The following is a 21,130-nucleotide window of genomic DNA, read 5'->3' as shown; positions in this document are numbered from 1 at the left end:
GAAGAACGATTCTTGTTCGGTCCATTTGGGGGACACGCTGAAGACAGAAGAACCAACTGAAGCTCTTACGATTCGGTGACTATGTCCCTCCTGTTGACCTATGGAGATGGCATGCGTGTCCTCTTGGCGGAGCGATCGATGATCAGTTGCTGGTAAGTAATTCATGCACACTTATTCACCCGGGAGGCCGGGACCCCTCATCAGATCGACTAATCAATCGCGGCATTGATCGGTGTCACCGTGTCAGAGTGCGGATCGTCGATTCGTGAGACGCATCTCCTCTCCTGTCCTGTGTGCCGTGTGCGTGCATGCACGTGGAGAGGTTGCATGGACGTGGAGAGGGACCAGCGTTTTGTTGTTCCTGGTTTATCAGGGCGATGGGTTATACGCTCCTCTCAGATGCTGATATCTGTTCTGCTCAGTTTGTATTTTCATTTACCAACTGGGCAATGATTGGCTTAATTTGGATGGTGCCAAATTGTCGACCCATAGGCCATAGCTACACGGGCACGGCAGAACTAGCAGTAAGAAACCATGGCCTCTAGTGCACTCCAAAAGTTAAAATTTATCAAGGACTTTTAGTTACACAAGAATATGATGTCTAGTGAAGTTTGAAGATGGTACAGAACGAGATGATTTCATCCACCACACCAGCTCCATGGGACTAGCGCTAGCATGGATCCTTGATGGTGTGAGTATTTGGGCTGAACTACGTCAGTGCACACCCTGCTAATAGAAATTCAGAGAACAAATATGCCGCGGTAGATAGACATATCTCAACGAACAGGCAAATTGCTGCAGCTTGGAGCCCGTGGATCCGGCTGTTTTCACCGAGGTATAGCTCTCGTTTCCGATTTGCAACGAAACCACTATACGGGACGAAACGGGAAGATTGCCTGACGCTAAATTCAGGAATCGATGTGATGAACTCATCATACCTTGTTTATCTTGGCTCTTCTTGTTTGATGACGCTGCCCTTGCAACTCTGTGTGGTTTTTCGACGGCTTTCCCCTTCGTCAGTGAAGGTCTCGTTGCTGCATCGAATGCCACTCGCAACGATTATAGCCGACTCGGAACAGTCCGCGTGCGTTGTTTCTTCTGAATATACAGTGTGCACCCATCAGCAATGCATCAACCGTGTTTCTGAATTCCACCCGCTGAGTTGGGCCTGGAAACGCTTGCCTGATTCTTGCTACAGCCCAGTCAGTTTCGTCCCTTCCCATCAGGGCATCTTCCCATTTGCTGTATTGTAATAGTACACACAAACAGAACACCAAGCAACCATACGGTTGTCGAAAATTATGGGGAATCTGGGTGTCTTGATCGAACTCGTCTATTTCCATCCTTCCTGTATTGTTTTTGTATTTTTAGGGGACCTTTTTTTTGAAAAGGGATGTAATTTCCATTAACAGTGGTGCTCAACAATATCGCAGGCAACCAAAATAGATACAAAAGGAGCCACATCGACCCAACCCGAACACTCGATCTCAGCTCTATACCCATATTGGGACAAAGCATGTGCTACCTTATTACGTCCACAACAACAATGGATAAAATCATAAACATCAAACTCCTGAATGCATTTGCTAGGAACTTCCCGCATCAAAACACAACTTCTGACAGCTCACGAGACTTTGCCTTCAGCGCTGAAACTTGGCAATCAGATTCAAACACAACCCTATTAATACCCAAACGTTCTGCACCATCAATTGCTGCAACACATGCTTCAGTTTTTGCCTGTAATGCACTCCGAAGATGTCCAAGTTTCCTAGCACCTGCAGCAATGAATTCCCCTGTGTTTGATCTGACTATAAAACCCCATGCACCATCGCCTGAACTCTCAACAAAATCTGCATCAAAATTGATCTTCACAAAATCCCTAGTCAGCTTCTCCCAAACATCTCTTCTCACAAAATCACTATTTGTTCTAACATCTCGTAGATACACACTAAGGCGTTAAGCAGATTTAACTGAAAAATACCCTTATTATCATGATTCCATGCTACCATATCCTCCATTCCTCCTCTAAGTGGGATTTTCAAATTTTCGTTAACATCTTCAGGATCAAACACTGAATACAGACTGTATCCCACTGATTTGTGATAGGGCCCATCAATTCAGCAACTTTTTTTCTCCAACACATGCCAAAGCATGCGTCATTATATATTAGAAGAAGCCGTCGAGAAGACAGGAGCATACAAGTGTAGCAAAGCTACAATAAGTTCAGAGAAAACGAAAAAGAACTTTGCAAGGCTAACTTATATCCCTGGTCTAAGCTATCGTCGAGAGGTCTAGCATGTAAAGGTAGCCGACGGAGCGCCTTGGCGCCAGCCAACAACCACTGGTTGGCCTCATCCAGGATCGACTGAACCAACATATGTCTGTTGGGAGTTGTGTTCTTGAAGACTACATCATTTCTGGCCTTCCAAAGCCTCCACAGGGTAAGGGTGATGATAGATTTGGCACCCTTCTGGACAACAGATTGTGCATTCGCAGTAGTTGTAGCAAACTAATTGTTGAACTCATCATTGCGATCTGGCATGCAAGATAGAAGGTTGAGCTTGCTGCAGACGTCGAACCAGATTTGTTGCGAGAAGGAGCATTGTATCATGAGATGAGTAATGGTCGGAGTCTTGATCACATAGCTCACAGGTGTCGTTACTGACAGTCCATGGCGCAATCTCCGCTGGTTCGTCCAGCACCGATTCAGGGAGGCGAGCCAGGCAAAAACCTTGCACTTAAGGGGTGCCCAGCAGTCCCAAATTGTGTTGTGCTGGGGTGAGATCACCGTTCCTTCGAATAAAGATCTGTAACCAGACTTGGAGGAGTACTCTCCAGATGCGGACATGTGCCAGGCGAACACATCTTCGCTGTCAGAATTAGTTTGTTGGGCTTCAAGCAGATCGACCAAGTGCAGGAATTCAGCAACTTTCAGACCATCCTCTTAGTCAACATATGGACTAAGACTTCTAGGTCATCGAATAGATCCTCCTAGTAACCAAGGATCTCTCCACACATCGATAGAATCTCTCGTACAAACTCTCCAGATAATTTCCTCTTTTAGTAGCTTGACACCCCTTAAAATACTATACCATGTATAAGACATACCAGGTTGAGGTTTTGCTTCTAGAATCGAACAACAGAGGGCTTTCAAAACAGTACAACACAAATAATCTAGATTCTGCAACATTCTCCAACCCTGCCTTGCAAGCATTGCTAAGTTAAAAATGTGTAAATCTCGAAACCCCATCCCACCGTCCTATTTATTCTTTTGTCATCTGCTCCCAACTTATCCAATGACATCTCTGCTTCTCATCTTGTTGACTCCACCAATAACGACATATCATGGCACTAATTTCCTCACGAAGTGTCTTTGCTAAATCAAAACATGACATAGAGTAAGTAGGAATAGCCCGTGGGATGGATTTTATCATGATTTCTTTACCTGCTCTTCACAAAAGCTTCTCCTTCCAACCCTCGATCCGCTGTCAAACGTTCTCTTTTAAATACTCAAACTCTTTATATTTTAAAGCTCTAAGATGAACAAGAAAACCCAAATATCCTTCATTTTGGGACTCATGTGGTATACCAAGAGTATTTAGGACAGTCTGCTTTGATGCTTGTGAAGTTCCTTTACTAAAAAAGGTGATGAATTATTTTTATTTATCATTTGCCCTGAATGGTGCTCATATAATGCAAGAATCTACATGAGCTTATCCTCATTACTACCGTTTGCCCACATCACAATCAACGAGTCATCAGCAAAGAAAAGATGGTTATTCTTTGGAGCATTTGAACAAAGTTGAATACCTTGGATTGTACCCTCCTCCTCCACATTTTAAGGCAATGCAGATAAGCCTTTAGCGCACAAAATAAAGAGATATGGTGACAATGGATCGCCTTGTCTTAGTCCTCGCTCCCTACAAATGATTCTATCAAATTACGATTTACTTTCACTCTATATGATACTGACTGGACACAGTTCAAGATTACCTTGACCCGTTGAGCAGCAAAACCCATCTTGTCCATTATCTTCTCAAGGAACACCCATTCAACACGATCATATGCCATACTCATATCCAATTTAACTGCAACTAAACCATCTCTTCTTCCCTTCTTGCGATGCATCGAGTGAGTTATTTCATAGGCCAAAAGAATATTGTCCATAATCATACGACCCGGTACAAACGCGGACTGTGCCAGTGAAATAATGAATGGAAACACAATCTTCAACCGATTTGCTAACACTTTCAAGATAAATTTATAAAGAACATTACACAAACTAATAGGACGGAATTCAGTGATTTCTCAGGGTTCTTGACCTTTGGAATAAGGACAATATTAGTCTCGTTCCATCCATCAGGCATTTGGCCACCATTAAGAACACTAAGCACTTCACCTTGAACTTTTGGACCAACCATATACCAGAATTTCTTATTAAAAATCGCAGGTATACCATCCGGACCCGGAGCCTTTAAATCACCAATAGAATTAAGAGCTTCTGTAATTTCATCTGGTGTATACTCCCGAGTGAGAGAGATATTCATCTCATCCGTGACAGATTGAGGTACATGGCGTAAGAGATCATCATTTATCATACCTACAGAAGACGTGAACAAAATTTTCTAATGATTAGCAATAAAAGGCCCTATTTCTTCCTTCCTCTCCGCTACTCCTCCTCCCTCCCTGTTCAACCTACGAATAACATTCATTCTCTTTCTTTTTGAAGCAAAGGCATGAAAGTAACCTGTATTGCGGTCTCCGAACTTCAGCCAGTTTGCATGGGCTCTTTGTTTCCAGTACAAATTATGTTGGTCTTCTAGACGTCCCAACTTAAATCTCAGAACTTGTTCCCTTGACATCTGTTCTTCATCAATTGGGCCTCTTCTACACTTTTCCAACTCCGTCTTTGCCTTTTTTTATACGGTTCTTTAACTCACCTAACACCTCCTTATCCCACAACCACAATTTCCGACCCACCCTTTTACTACCTCCTTTACAAAATTAACTCTTTCCTCAAACGCCGAGTTCCACGCTTCCTCCACAACCCCAACACATTCATCTTCTTGGATTAATAGTTCAGTATGAATAAATCAGAATGTTTTATTTCACATTCAAAATTAAATAGATCGCCAATGATACGATGCTTCACCATGATCACTTGTAGTTTGTGAAAGGAACTTGCTCGGCTAATTAATGTCTTAAATAAATAAATAAAGAAGTTAGTATTTATTAAACTTATGACAACGTTGTTCCTGGCGAACAAACTGGGAGCCAGCGACGCCTTCTGCGGCAGCCTGGCAGCCAGAAACTCCAATGACTGGTGGTAACTACTTGCTGATCTGTAGTTTCCACCAGAGAAAGTATGGAGTCGGATCTGGCTTGCAGCAGCCGTGGAACTGAGCATAGCAGCCAGAGCTGCTATCTTCATGGCATGGGGAAGCTTCAGGTGGAAATAATAACCAAGAAAATGTTAGTCCAGCTAGGTAATAAATGAGAAAAGACAGCGTCATTTTTCATATATTAAGGAACTCAAGTATGCTTCACTGGGGGGGGGGGCAGTCGCCCCCCCGAACTTCAGTAAGCTCTGCCATTGTTCGCATTCGTTTGCTTCCAAATAGTCCAGGCCACTATGGTGAAGTCCCCCATGAAGAAAGGCTTGTCGTAGTTTCGTCTGGTGTTGGAAAACATGGTTGTTTTCAACAAAAATACCAATGATCCCTTGAAGGGCCTCCTCCAGGCACTCTTTAGCCTGTTGTGCAAAAAAGGCATTAGCATTTTCAGATTATAGACGAGATTTTGTTCCCCTCAAGCAATATTTATATTCCCTACGTAAATGAGATGTGTTCCTCAGACTCAATATTCTTATTCCCCAATTAGATGGGATGTGTTCCCCGAGTAGACGAGACGTGTTCCCCGAGTAGACTATATGTGTTCCCCGAGTAGACGAGTTGTCTTCCTCGAGTAGCCGAGATGTGTTCCCTCAGTAGATAAGTTGTGTTCCTCAACGCAATATTGTTGTTCCCCGGTGTATATTATTTGTTCATTCGTTTAGAAAGTTTTGTTCCACTTACTATAGAAAATTAGTTCCAGCAATTTATTGTTTGTTCACTACTGTAACTAGCGTGTAGTCTGAAACTTTTCCAGGCAAGAATCGGATCTGGCTTGCAGCAGCCGTGGAACTGAGCATAGCAGCCAGAGCTGCTATCTTCATGGCACGGGGAAGCTTCAGGTGGAAATAATAACCAACAAAATGTTAGTCCATCTCATGATCAATAAATACATGTGCAAAATTTAAGTGCAAAGTTGGTATAGGTAATAAATGAGAAAAGACGCGTCATTTTTCATATATTAAGGAACTCAAGTATGCTTCACTGGGGGGGGGGGGGGGGGCAGTCGCCCCCCTGAACTTCACTAAGCTCCGCCATTGTTTGCATTCGTTTGCTTCCAAATAGTCCAGGCCACTATGATGAAGTCCCCCATGAAGAAAGGCTTGTCTTAGTTTCCTCTGGTGTTGGAAAACATGGTTGTTTTCAACAAAAATACCAATGATCCCTTGAAGGGCTTCCTCCAGACACTCTTTAGCCTGTTGTGCAAAAAAAAGGCATTAGCATTTTCAGATTATATACGAGATTTTGTTCCCCTCAAGCAATATTTCTGTTCCCTACATAAACGAGATGTGTTCCTCAGGCTCAATATTCTTATTCCCCGATTAGATGGGAGGTGTTCTCCAAGTAGACGAGACGTGTTCCCCGAGTAGACTATATGTGTTCCCCGAGTAGACGAGTTGTCTTCCTCGAGTAGCCGAGATGTGTTCCCTGAGTAGATAAGTTGTGTCCCCCAGACGCAGTATTGTTGTTCACTGGTGTATATTATTTGTTCCTTCGTTTAGAAAGTTTTGTTTCACTTACTATAGAAAATTAGTTCCAGTAATTTATTGTTCGTTCACTACTGTAACTAGCGTGTAGTCTGAAACTTTTCAGGCAAGCATTGTATCTCTCCTCTTTCCTATCAGATTTAGGCACGTTTTTGTGCGACCAATCGTACGTTAGCTGGAGCAACCAATTTTTTATTTTAGTCCTCTCTATTGTAGCTGCAACAATCAATTTATATAGTGCTTACAATATCAAATAAGCTAATGTTTACTTTGACAATTTACATCTATATGCACACGCACAAGAAGAAACTAACTCACGATATAGTTGGCTGGTTCGCTTTCCCAGCGAAGAGATATGGGTGACCTGGAGCTGCTACTGCTTGAAGACTAGCTCAGAAAATAAAATAATTTTCTCACCAAGAAAGCACAAGAACAATCAGAATTACCAAAATTGAACAGTAAATATTGACGACATAATACTAGCTTTTTTTTTGACAATCAATACCACATATATTCATAATAACAAATAATACATGGTAGAGATACACGAGCTGTCTCCAGCGATTACAAAATAAAGTCTAAAAGATACTAGCAAATCTTCGAGGTCTTCAAACTCTTTCTTCTTCCAAGATATAATCTTGTACTTTTCTGAAGGCAACCAAAGATAGATAACAAACCATAGACCTGTAAATACCAACGAAGGTTCTCCCATAATTTTAATTTGAGCCGCAATGCCAAGGCTGCGTGCACGCATGCAACCATTAAAGTAGTCAATCAACATCGGCAAGAGTACCAACACCAGTATGTCAGGAAATAAAAACCGATCTGCCTTGTCGACGTTGATGGAGAGCCGAGAATACGAATCTCCATTGTCGAGGACGTAGCAACCCGGGACAAGAACTGCGAGGATAATCGTCCTCGCGGCAACCATGAGAAAAGATCCAAGATCGATCTGGCGAAGTAAGATCTGAACACCCATACCTAGATAATTGTAATCTTTCGGTAGCACCATTGACGTCGGGAAGGATATCTCATCGTCGAACGAAAGGCCGAAGATCACTTATTGCAGACGATGCCATCTCCATTGCGGGGAAACCAACAAGAAAACGGCGACTAAAAACCTAACATAGACTACTGAAAAGACTACTTTTATTGAAAACTCCACTCATAGATCGGGTTCCCCGCTCCTCTCAACGCCGGCAAAGCCAGCCGAAGGAGGGGGAACCGATCTATGGAGGAGGCTGAGTCGGAGCGGCTAGAGCTTTTCTCAAGAGGCGGCGGCTACAGGGACGTATAAGAAAAACAGATACTTAACAGCGAAGCAAAAAGGCTGACCGACGACATAATACTAGCTTTGTTGCACGCAGCAACGCTGCTTGTGTTTTCGGCTGGCTTCTTTTTTCTGGATTTGCTTATTTCAAAACTTAACTATCCTAAAAGAAAAATGGGCGTTCAACTGAAACAAAATGCATCATCCCGTACACATTAGTGGGACTCTCAAGACTTACACATGCAGCCCAGCTGGCCCAAGCCGGGAGAATCTAGCAGACGGACACAATCAGCCGGAGTACCCGGGCTCGCCCTTGTAGGCGAAACCACCCGTGGATGGGCCTGTAAAGCCCATGCAACCGTTCCTCACTCCCCACTGCGTTTCCAACGCAACCGCGTGCCGCCTCCTTGTGCCGCCAATTTTCTCCTCCCCCGTCAGCAGGCATGGGGATCGGGGCGACGATGACTCGGATAGGCGGAGGCGGACCGACCCGAATCCAATTTCTAGGGTTCTTCGATCCTCTCCGATCGTACCAACCCGTGGCGCCGTTCCGCCCTAATTCATCTAGGTACCGATGATCTGCCCTCTTCCTCCAGTCCCATTCATGGATCGCATGGTCCGAGCGGTTCCTCGAAATATCAGCTCACGTGCGCGCTCGCTCGCGCGGTAGATGTTCTTTCCGATTACTGTTGATTTGGAAGCAATGTCGGTTCCCCTTAGTTGTAGTTTAAGCCGCAAATGACGTCGTGTTTAGGGACAATGGCGGTAGCCGGCTGCCCAATCAGGCAATCAGGGCGGGGGAAGAGGGGGCGGCCTAACGCGATTATGATATGATAATGATATTGCGGCGTTAGATCAAGTAAGACTGGGGTGGAGAAATTCTATGCGCGTCATTTCTATTTTCAGTTTTCAAGTCAACCAAATTGTGGGTTCCAGGACGGCGGTTACATGTTCTTATACTTCTCAGTCGTGCAATAGTGGGTGCTTGAGAATCAGGATTTGACGTAAATTTGTCTGTTTCAGAGTCAGCTCGGCTGTTAGGTGCCGCAGGTATATATAGGGCAGGCCTATAGGTGCGACTAACAACGTCAGGCTGTTTGGCTCCTCCTACTTGAATGAGGACTTCCATTCTATGGTTAGAACAGTGCTTGTATTGAAGTCATACTATTTGTCTAGTCAGATTTGGTTGCTAATATACTACACATAGTGCCATTTAATTTTTGTTATTTCCAGTCAGATTTGGTTGCTACAGTATACCTGGTAGAGACTAGGGTTCTACCGGGTTTAGGGCGGAGGTTGTAAGGGTGGAAGTGAGGGCGGAGAGGTTGGGAAGCTCGGCGCCGGCGGCTGGGCGCCGTCGTGGAGGAAGAAGGAGGCGGCTAGGGTTGGTGCGGCGGGGGCTAGGGTTCTCCCGTCTCCCTTCAGGAGACGAGACAGTAATGATACTGAATTATTGTCTGATTAATCTTGAAGGGATACAAGTGTTTATATAGGAGGACGGCCTCCTCGAAACCCTAATTTACTTGGGCTAAGCCCCTAATTTACTTGGGCTAAGCCCATAACTAGCCACTAGTGGGCTTCCTACGTGTATAGGTCAGACCGACCATAACATCTCTCCCCGCCTTCTCAAACAGCTCGTCCTCGAGCTGAACTTCTGGAAACTGCTGGCGGAGATCTTCAAGCTTCTCCCAAGTCGCCTCGTCCTCGGGCAGGCCGGTCCAATGCACCAAGACGTGCCAAACACCACGGCGCTGCTGGGCCTTCAACACGCGAGCCACACTCGCCGGGGCAAGCTCTAGACGCCCATCCGAAGTAGGTGGAAGAGCTGGTGGTGCAGAAGGAGGGTCGCCCCGGTAGGCCTTCAGGAGGCCGACGTTGAAGACGTCGTGGAGGCGCGAGCCTGCAGGCAACTCAAGGCGGTAGGCGAGCGTGCCGATGCGCTCCAGCACACGGAAAGGACCAGCGTCACGAGGTCCCAACTTGCGCCTGGAGCGTGGGTCCAAGGACTGGGTCGTCCGGTGAAGAAGGCGTAGCCAGACCCAATCGCCCACCGCGAACTCCGCCTCGCGATGGTGTGCATCATAGTATTTCCTGGCCAGCTGGCTGAGCCTCGAAGAAGTCGCCGGCGCGCCTCAGCCGCATCTCGTCGCGGGTACGCAGCAGGTCATCCGCCGTCTCGCACGGGCCGTGCCGCCCGTATAGGGAAGCATCGCCGGTGGTGGCCTCCCGTAGACCACCTCAAAGGGAGTAGCGTGCAGCGCGGAGTGGTAGGACGTGTTGTAGCGGTACTCGGCCCACGCCGCCAGTCCACCCAAGCTCGTGGACGATCCCCGGTGATGCAGCGCAGGTACATGGCGATGATCTTGTTGATGACCTCGGACTGGCCGTCCGTCTGAGGATGAAACGCCGTACTCATGCGGAGCTTCACGCCCGCCAACCCAAAAAGGTCCCTCCAGACGTGACCCGTGAACACAGGATCACGATCACTGACGATGGAGGATGGAAACCCGTGGAGGCGAACGATGCCGTCGAAGAAAGCGCGTGCCACGGACGCCGCCGTATAGGGATGGCCGAGGGCGATGAAGTGCGCGTACTTGGAGAAGCGGTCAACCACCGTGAGGATGACGGACTTGCCGCCAACCTTCGGCAGCCCCTCAATGAAGTCCATCGAGATGTCCGCCCACACACAGGACGGCACGTCCGATGGGCTGTAGCAAGCCCGCCGGACGGAGCGTCTCCGTCTTGTTCCGCCGGCATGTGACACACGCCCGCACCCGATCTCGCACCAGGGCGCCATCCCCTGGAATGTAAAAATCAGCGCGGAGACGGTGCAGGGTCTTCTGGGCGCCCTCGTGACCTGCAGAATGCGCCAAGGACAAGGCCTGGTGGCGCAGGTCTCCATGATCCGGCACGAAGATGCGGCGGCCATGGAGGAGTAGTCCCTCGTCCAGGCGCCAGGGCGCGGCCAGCTCGCCGTCGGCCAGGCGCTGGCGCAGCTGCTGCGCATCCGCAGCCGTGGCAGTAGCGCGGCGAACCTCGTCGATGAAGGCGAAAGATGGCCCGGAGTGGATGCAGAGGGCTGCACCGACTGTGGGTGCGTCCGCAGCATCGTCAACGTCTCGGCGGGACAGGGCGTCGGCGACTGTGTTGAGGCGGCCGGGGCGGTACTCGACGGTGAAGTCGAAGCCGAAGAGCTTGCTGATCCACTGGTGTTGCGGCACGGTGGAAAGGCGCTGATCCAGCAAGAACTTCAGGCTGTAGTGGTCCGTGCGCACACGGAATGTCCGGCCCCAAAGATACGCCCGCCAGTGGCGCACTGCCTGGACCAGCCCGATCAGCTCGCGCTCATATGCGGCGAGCTTGTGGTGGCGCGCGGCGAAGGGGCGACTGAAGAAGGCGAGTGGACCCTCGCCCTGGTGAAGGACGGCGCCGAAGCCGATGCCGGAGGCGTCGCAGTCCACCACGAACGGCTCATCGAAGTCCGGCATCTGAAGAACGGGACCCGTCATGAGTGCCCGCTGCAGGGCGGCGAAAGCCGTGGCCGCCTCCTCGTCCCAGGAGAAAGCGTCGCGGCGAAGCAGGCGCGTGAGGGGTGCGGCGATGAGCCCGAAGTCCTGGATGTAGCGCCGGTAGTATCCGGCGAGGCCCAAAAATCCGCGAAGAGCTCGTGGCGACTGGGGCGTTGGCCAGGCGGCGACGGCAGCGACCTTGTCCGCGTCCATCGCGACACCGTCGGCGGAGATGACGTGGCCCAAGTATGCGACGGAGGTCGTGCCAAACGAGCACTTCGAGCGCTTGAGGTGAAGACGATGCGCTCGAAGCTCGTTGAAGATGATAGCCACGTGCTGCAGGTGCTCCGCCCAGGATGCGCTGTAGATCAAAATATCATCAAAGAAAACAAGCACAAAGCGGCGTAAGTAGGGGCTGAGCACATCGTTCATCAGAGCCTGGAAGGTCGCCGGCGCATTGGAGAGGCCGAACGGCATCACCAAAAACTCGTAGTGGCCATGGTGAGTGCGGAACGCCGTCTTGGCGATGTCGTCCGGGTGCATGCGCACCTGATGATAGCCCGAGCGCAAGTCGAGCTTGGTGAAAAAGCGCGCGCCATGCAGCTCATCCAGGAGCTCATCCACGACGGGGATGGGGAACTTGTCCTTGGACGTGACGGTGTTGAGGGCGCGGAAGTCGATGCAGAAACGCCACGTGCCGTCGGTCTTGCGCACCAGGAGCACGTGGGCGCAGAATGGTGACGTCGAGATCCGTATGATGCCCTGTGCTAGCATGACCGCCACCTGGCGCTCGAGCTCGTCCTTCTGCAGCTGGGGGTACCGGTACGGCCGCACAGCTACGGGTGCCGTGTTCGGCAGCAGGTGGATGCGGTGGTCACAGGGTCGCGAGGGAGGGAGGCCCTGCGGCTCGTCGAAGAGGTCGCCGTGCTGCTGCAGTAGGGCGGCTAGGAGCGGATGCGCCTCGTCTAGCGCGGCGGCCATCAGGTGTAGCTGCGGGGATGTGCCAGTGCTGCCCACGCCCGTCCAGTGAACACGGCGGCCGCCCTCGCGCCAGAAGATGAGGGACAGCACGTCGAGGTCCCACAGGATGGGGCCTAAGGTGCTCAGGAAGTCGAGGCCGAGGATGAAGTCGTAGCAGCCCAAGTCGATGCCGACGCAGTCGATGGAGAACGGCTCGTCGCCTACGAGCACGGGAACCTGTCGCGCCACGCCCTGGCACGTAAGACGATCCCCGTTGGCGACGGTGACGCTGTACTTCTCCGATCCCGCCGGCTGGAGAGCGAGGCAGCGCATGGCGGTGTTGGACAGGAAGTTGTGCGTGGAGCCCGTGTCCACCAGTGCAGTGAGACGCTCCCCCTTGATCGTCACCGGAAGCAGCATCGTCTTTGCCGTTTTGATGCCCGCCATAGCATGGAGAGACACGACGAAGGCGGACGCGTCGACTGGCGCGTAGGTCGTGACACCGGCCTCAGTGATGGTGGCGGCCGCGAGCTCGGCGGTGAGGGCCTCAACGTCGGCGTCGTCGACGGTCTCCAAGTAGAAGAGGCGGGCGCACGTGTGGCCCGACGCGTACTTCTCATCGCAGTTGAAGCACAGCCCCTGGCGGCGCCGCTCAAGCTGCTCCGCAGCCGTCAGCCGTTTGAAGGGGCGAGTTGGCGCAGGAGGGCCTGCGGGCGCAGCGGCCGGTGCGGGGCGTGGCGGGGCGGTGGGCGTCGGAGCGGGGCGGGGCGCGGGACGAGCGCTGCCACGCTGCGCGTAGACCTGCTGCATGGCGAGGGCGCGCTGCTCGTAGGCTCGTGCGTAGTACATGGCCGTCTGCAGGTCCGCTGGCTCGCGCATCTCGACGTCGACGCGGATGTAGTCGGGGAGGCCGCCGACGAAGAGATCGGCGGGCTGGCGTGCCGAGACGCCCGGGGCATGGCACGCGAGCGCCTGAAAGCGGTCGGCGAAGTCCTGGACCGTGGTGGTGAAGGCGAGGCGTCCCAGCTCGGCGAGGCGGCTGCCACGGAGGGTCGGCCCAAACCGCTGGAGGCACAGGTCGCGGAAACGCTCCCAAGGCGGCATCCCGCCCTCGTCCTGCTCGAGGGCGTAGTACCAAGTCTGCGCGGCGCCCCGTAGGTGATAGGAGGCGATCCATGTGCGGTCGGTGCCGAGCGTCCGCTGCCCCGAAAAACTGCTCACCGGTTCGCCCGGCCTGTGGGGTCGGTGGCGCCGTCGTAGGTGGCGAGCTCCAGCTTCGTGAAGCGGGGCGGCTGCGGTGCCACGGGCGGGACCTCGGGGGTGTCCGCCTGGCGGCCTGGGTTGACGGACGTGCTTGCGGCGAAGGGCCCCGCAAACCCGCCAGGACCGCCAGGGCGATGGGCGGGCGGCTGGACCGTCGTCCGCGGCGCGAGATGGGTGTAGACGGGCGCCGCGTCGGTCCACGTGGGAAACGGCGAGGGCGACGGCGGCCACCACGCGGGCCGTCCCTCGGCTGGCAGCGGAGGCGGGCGGTGGGGGCGGCGGCGTAGCGGCGGTCGGTGGGGCGGCGGCGTAGCGGCGGCCGGTGGCGGCGGTGGCGGAACTGCGGTCGGTGGGGCGGCGGCGGAACGGCGGACGGTGGGGGCGGCGGGTGCTGGCCGGCCCTGATCTCCGCGAGCTCGAAGCGGATGGCGCGGAGGCTGTCGGCGAGGTCCGCCAAAGTAGCGGGCAGGAGGTCGAGGCCCGTGGGGACGGCGGCGGCCTGGTCTCCGTTGGCGGCGGCGGTGGCCCCCTGCAGCGCGTGGGCGCCGGTCATGGCGGCGGAAGTGATGTTGGTGGCGGCGGTGGACGTGGCGGCGATGGTGTCGACGGGGGGCTGTTGGAACCCATGAGACCTAGGCAATCTGATACCAAAGTGGTAGAGACTAGGGTTCTACCGGGTTTAGGGCGGAGGTTGTAAGGGTGGAAGTGAGGGCGGAGAGGTTGGGAAGCTCGGCGCCGGCGGCTGGGCGCCGTCGCGGAGGAAGAAGGAGGCGGCTAGGGTTGGTGCGGCGGGTTGTCTGATTAATCTTGAAGGGATACAAGTGTTTATATAGGAGGACGGCCTCCTCGAAACCCTAATTTACTTGGGCTAAGCCCCTAATTTACTTGGGCTAAGCCCATAACTAGCCACTAGTGGGCTTCCTACGTGTATAGGTCAGACCGACCATAACAATACCATCATCTTACTTGTTTATGAATATTTCATAGCTTGGGTGACTCGGCTACCGTGAAGTTATCAACTAGGGCAGTGCAATCTAACTTCGGGTTTTTCCTTATTCAGTCAACACCGTGATGCTACACCGAAGCAAATGATTGAACTGTACCTGTTTTTGTAGATTGGCAATGCTTGTTCTATATTCAGTCATCTCGTGAGATGAACTGAAGTGTAGATTACGTTTATATGTCCTTCCTTGCAGACTATTTTAGCTCTTTAACTTAGTTGACCGGATTCAAGTTTCAGTGTCTCACTATATAAGTACAACACCTGCAATTCGGCTGAAAAGAATTTTTTGTAGAGCCTAACTACGTACCTTTCTGAATCCCCTGATCCAATCAATACACCACCGCAATACAACTTGTCAGTATCCATATGGTGCACCAGGATATGTATCCATATTTGGAGGTTTACATTGTTATGTTATATTTCATAAATGCTCATTACTTCTGTGCTCTAAATAAATTGCCGAAAGTACTTTGAGAATCAGGAAAACCAAAAATTTGAACTCAAATTGCGAATCAGCAATTGGTACATGTTGGGGAACATCTTTATTGAGTTAAGGTGCAATTGTTTCCCCCTTTTATCTTTTCACGGGTAGGGGCCATCTTTCTATCTTAGATCCTCAAAAAGGTTACCCATCTTCTGCCGAAAGAGCAAATGGTAGCTCATGGCCCTATTCTAGCATGTCAGCAATTGTAAAACGTGTGCTCTAAAGAGGAAATTGGTGACATCGAGTGAGGACGCATGAGAGTGCATTTTTGTTCCATTTCTTCACATTCAGAACTTGATTGGCACAATTTTCTTGACCACATGGTAGAACAATGAGAGTCCAGCGGGTAGTTATATTAATCCATCAGACTATCAGAGAAGCCATGAAGTCAGCATAAGAAAACTCAGACCAACGGGTGGGCTGCACAAGCATGTTCAACATGGTTAATCATATCTTGAGTTTGCAAGAACAATATAAAATCATAATTTTGTTGAGTGATATCTCTCTGTAATGCATCGAATGTTCAGTTCGGTGTCACGCTGTCTAATCCGCCTCTTGTCGAAATTTTATGAGTATGCATGGAACGACAATAAAGGCACACTAGAGCAACAATTAATTATTATTTTATAACTAAAACATATTTCTAAGTATTTATATGGAAATATGGTTGGTATAAGTAGCAAAATGTGCATGATGTATTGTTCCAAAACTATTAACAAAATTCGGGGATGGATATTATTATGCTTAAAGTTATGTAAAGATAACTCATTTTTCATTATCAATATTTTCATAATACCAGTTAGAAAAAAGGCAAGCATTGGTTTTGTAATTCTTTTGTGGAACAATACTGCTTTTCTTATCCAGTTCCCAATATCAGAGACTATTTTATATTGAAATATGTATTCTGTGTACTGCAGCTATCTTTTTTAAAAAAAAATTGAGCTCTGTATTTTTAATACTTATGAAATTGTCACAATTATGAACTCCATGCATATCAGCTTCCTGGACATGAATCATACTCACATATGTGTTGCAATTATTGTAGGAACTGAGGATAGAGCTCTTCTGTTTGTACAAACAATTGCCGTTCGCAATATATCCCCCTCAAGGCCTCGACCCTCGTGGAACTTGTGAGGGCTGTAAAGGTAATGTGTATCTCCTATTACGTCAACAAGATTGTATTACTTGAACTTTACTGCATGCATCCTACTTCTTTGTTTCATATGCTGCATAATGTTGTGTCTCACTTTTTCTTCCAATTATCTTTATATATGATGTGATGTTCCAATAACAATCAAACCAGCCTTTTCGTTCATGTCAAGAGGTAATTGATTGGGATTTGTGATGTAATAAACTTGCTGTCATCCAAATAAAAAATAAGCAGTTTGCATACTTAAATATTAAGGATAGAGTCACAAGGAAGAAGATAGCCAGTGAGGCTACTATGATTATGCCTTTGTTCTTTGCTGGACAACATAATCAGAGCCATCCTGACATCTTCTTCTTGTAATGGAATAATGAACAAGTTAATAAAAAGCATGCTCCCTCTGCCAGCCAGTAATTAATTACGACCTACATATATACAATAGACTATGCAGGGAGGGGGGTAGATAAAATACTTTTGTTTCGCGCTAGAGCATCATCACAATCCATCTTAGTGACTGTCTGTGTCATGCAATAAACAACGAGCCCTTCTCAGATTTCCTGAGTTCTTTAACATCACAGTGTTGGTTGCTTACCTCTTGTCTCAGGTGCAGGCAGTACTTACCTAGAAATAAATTAACTCAAGCAGTGTTGATGGCATGTGCCATCAAGTTGTGAATGTTTGACGTTTTGCATGGCGCTCTTTCTAGCAGAAACCTAGTTGGGCAGGGATATTCTCACCACTTTACAGCAGCAGACATGGTTTATATACTGGAATTTAGGTTGCTCGCGTGTTTTTTTTATGAGTGTACCTTATCTTGTTGTACGTTCCTGTTTGGGGAGGTTCTTGCTATATATTTCAGGGCTCGTGATTTGTTAACGGACTGTTTTGTGTTTGTGCAAATCACATGCTGCTTTCACGAATTGATTGATATAATTGGTTTTTCCATTTATCACGCTCTTCAGAATAATTCGATTCTTACTTATAATGTTATTCAAATTATTTACCATTGTTATTTAAAATATCTTTGTAACTGATTACCATCTCCCTATTAGTGGTTATGTGAAGCATTGTCGTAATAAACAGCCAAGCATCCACCAGATATGCACTTTTGAACTTAGGAGCATATGCTCCTATAAGCAACTTGTATTGCCCCCTCTTCTACTATACAGGAGGCATCTAATTCCTTAGAAAAGTTGAACATTTGGCTGAATTGACTCCATGAGACTTCAGAAGAAGTAACTCATTCAACAAATGCCATATATATGTTTGAATCTGCAGGGATTACAGATGAGTGTAATTCATTATCCATGGCGTTTGTAGAAATTAATTCACTTCCTTTTCTTATGGGAAAATTGCTCTTTGCTTAAGCAAGCAATTGATAACTTTGGAACGAATGATAAGTTATTTTCAAACTTTGTAAATTTAGGCCAACTCGTGTTGAAAGAGCTTAGCTTGACAGTAAGGCCATATAAGAGAAAACAAGGCCTGACTTTACCAAATTAAGTAGTGTTTGGATTTGTATCAACCTCCAGATTTTCTGGATAGTTGATGTTTTAACTCACCTTTGACTGAAAAAAATACCCTCAGATACTTGGTTGTCAAATTCCACTGCAAGCGCATTAACCTAACCAGCTTTCTCACCTAAGCTTGTTTTGTTAGACAAGATGTTCTCTATTCACTGAACACCTTTATCTTTTTGTTTCCTCTTGGTAATTATTTTCTAGCAAAGTGAAACAAACATTTATGTTCATTATCTCCTATGCCAGTTCTTACTATTGTCTAGCAAAGAGACTGTTATGACCGGTCTGGTCTACCGCCGGAGGGGGCCCACTAGCCCGGCCGGCCAGGCATAGTTAGGGGCTTAGCCCAATTAGCATATTAGGGTTTCGCAGTTTCTCTTATAAATACAAGTTGTAATAGACAAGATCAGGCAAGCAATAAACAATCTTTTGTTGCCGACTCCCTCAGGAGTCGGAGTCCCCAAACCCTAGCCGCCTCCCTGCCGTGTGCGCCGCCTCTCCCCAAACCGCGCGACGGCGCCCTGCCGCCGGCACCCTCGCCTCCGCACGCACGCCGTCCCCTCCTTCCCCTACAACCTCCGCCCTAGGCCTGGTAGATACTCTGGTTCTACCAATTTGGTATCAGAGACCTCAGTTTCGATCATGTCTTCGGGCCAGCCCACCGCCACCACCGCCGCCACCTCCGAGACGCCGCCGGCCTCCACCGCCGCCGCGCACCTGCCGCCACCCTCCACGGGCGACGCGGCGCCCCTGGCGGATGCCGCCGACGCCGCTCCCCTTCTCTCGCAGCAGGAGCTCTCGACGGCCATCCGCGACCTCGCCACCGCCGTCCAGGGCATCCGCCTTTACTTGATCGGCACGCAGGGGATGACCTCGCCACCCCCGCCGCCGCTCGCCGCCTACCCGGCAGCGCCGGCAGCCCCACCGCCCAGGGCGTGCCTCGTTCCGCCCTCGGCCTCGTCGCCTCCACCGCCTCCGCCGCCGTGGGCGCCGTGGCAGCCGGCCCCAGCGCGGGCCCCGCCTCGCTGCCCCAGGGCGTGCCCATCCGGCGGGTACAGTTCCCGCCGTCACCCTCCCGGCTCCCGGCGTGGGTGACCGCGACGGAGCCCCCTCTCGTCTACTCGGCCGCACCGGCGCCTTCCCCCGTCTACACGGCCGCCGGGGACCCTCCGCGCCCGTCCTTCCCGGACCCGACGCACTCGCGCTTCGCGGAGCCCTCCGCTGGTCGCGCGGAGTACCCCGCCCAGGGCGCCGCCGGCCTCGCTCCCCCACGCTACGCCAAGCTGGACTTCGCCACGTATGACGGCGTCGAGGACCCCCTCAACTGGCTCAACCAGTGCGAGCAGTTCTTCCGGGGATAGCGTACCCTTGCTTCGGACAGGACGTGGCTCGCCTCGTACCACGTCCGCGGCGCCGCCCAGACGTGGTACTACTCCCTAGAGCAGGACGAGGGTGGCATGCCCCCATGGGACCGGTTCTGGGAGCTCTGCCTCCTCCGCTTCGGCCCCCCGATCCGCGGCAGCTGCTTGGCGGAACTTGGGCGTTTGGCGTTCACCACCACGGTGCAGGACTTCGCCGACCGCTTCCAGGCCCTCGCATGCCATGCGCCCGGCGTGACGGGCCAACAGCGCGCCGAGCTCTTCATTGGCGGCCTTCCAGACCACATCCGCGTGGATGTCGAGCTCCAGGCCCCGCAGGACCTCCAGACGGCGATGCACTACGCGCGCGCCTATGAGCGTCGCGCCCAGGCGGTTCAGCAAGCGCCCCTGCCCCGCGGCACCCGCGCCGCCCAGCCTCCTCCCCCGCCCCACCTGGACCGACCGGGCCCGCCCCCACGGCTACGCGCATGTTCTGCCGTCTCACCCCGGCAGAGCAGCTCGAACGCCGCCGCCTTGGGCTCTGCTTCAACTGCGACGACCCATATACGCCCGGCCACGTGTGCCCCCGCCTCTTCTACCTGGAGACAGTCGACGTGGAGGAGGGCGACCCGATGACCTGGACGGTTGCCTCCGCGTCCGAGACGGCCGAGCCGACCGACGCGGCTGCCACGGCCTTCGTCGTCTCTCTACACGCGCTCGCCGGCATCCGCCATGAGCGGAAGATGCTGCTACCGGTCACTATCCAGGGCGAGCCACTGGTGGCGCTGCTGGACACGGGGTCTACGCATAACTTTCTCCCCGCCGCCACTATGCGCCGCCTCGCACTACAGCCGACGGGTGGGGATAACCTCCGCGTGACCGTGGCCAACGGTGATCGCCTTCACTGCCATGGGGTGGCCCAGCACGTACCCCTCACCATCGGCGACGAACACTTCGTCATCACGTGCGCCGGCATCGACTTGGGCTGCTTCGACTTCATCCTTGGCGTCGACTTTCTGCGGACGCTCGGTCCCATCCTTTGGGACTTCGACGCCCTGACTGACAAGGTATCAACTTGTCAATGCCTATGGATTGTAGGCTAGGGTTTAGTTAGAAGTAGAGGGCAAGTAGATCTCGAAGGTTTCAGCCGAAAAGTACTCGACGATTATGAAAACTAGGGTTTGTAACAATGATTCGATTCCCTCTTCGTCCCTCGACTCCCCCTTTATATAGGAGGCGGAGCCGAGGGTTTCGTTTTGTACAAGTTACAGAGTCCGGGACGGTTTCTAACTCATCCCGCCAGATTTACAAATAACACTTCCTATTACAACTCTAACTTTCCTTAATATATCTTGGGCTCCCGAATCTTCTTATTCTTCGGGTATTGGGCCTTCAGTAAACCCCGAGTACTATCTTCGGCAGGCCCATTTGGGATGCCTATGTCAGTAGCCCCCGAGATTTTGCTTGAATCATAGAGTCAGGGAAAATCTCCACTGTTTATTTTTATTCGAGAGCTTTAACTTTTTTATATTTCTTCACATAAAATTCTATATTGTACAGGGATACTGGTAGTTGGGGCTAGTTCATCTGACGGATCAGGTACTAGTTAACTGCTCTAGTGGCAATCCGCAAAAACCTACTTCAAGATCACGTCCCTGGACATGATCTCGGGATACTGGTGTAAACTTCGACAGGTGCCGCTTAAGGTCTTACCATTCTGTCGAGTCCCAGTCAAATTT

The 21,130-nt window shown here is 50.8% G+C and overlaps 1 protein-coding gene across 1 annotated transcript in view; it reads left to right on the top strand.

The window, feature by feature from the left end:
- The first annotated feature begins 14,430 nt into the window (after positions 1-14,430).
- Positions 14,431-21,130, top strand: part of LOC127346816 (uncharacterized) — a 28,398-nt gene continuing 21,698 nt past the window's right edge. Inside the window, exons 1-4 of the mRNA XM_051373076.2 lie at positions 14,431-14,494; positions 18,898-19,369; positions 19,415-19,857; positions 19,905-20,458. Coding sequence (XP_051229036.2) covers positions 14,431-14,494; positions 18,898-19,369; positions 19,415-19,857; positions 19,905-20,458 — 1,533 coding nt within the window. The remainder of the gene's footprint in view (positions 14,495-18,897; positions 19,370-19,414; positions 19,858-19,904; positions 20,459-21,130) is intronic.

The sequence above is a fragment of the Lolium perenne genome, chromosome 4 (assembly GCF_019359855.2).
Source record: "Lolium perenne isolate Kyuss_39 chromosome 4, Kyuss_2.0, whole genome shotgun sequence".
NCBI classification, from domain to species: domain Eukaryota; kingdom Viridiplantae; phylum Streptophyta; class Magnoliopsida; order Poales; family Poaceae; genus Lolium; species Lolium perenne.
Note: the sequence above shows the minus strand (reverse complement) of the source record. Positions and strands in the feature narration are given on the sequence as shown.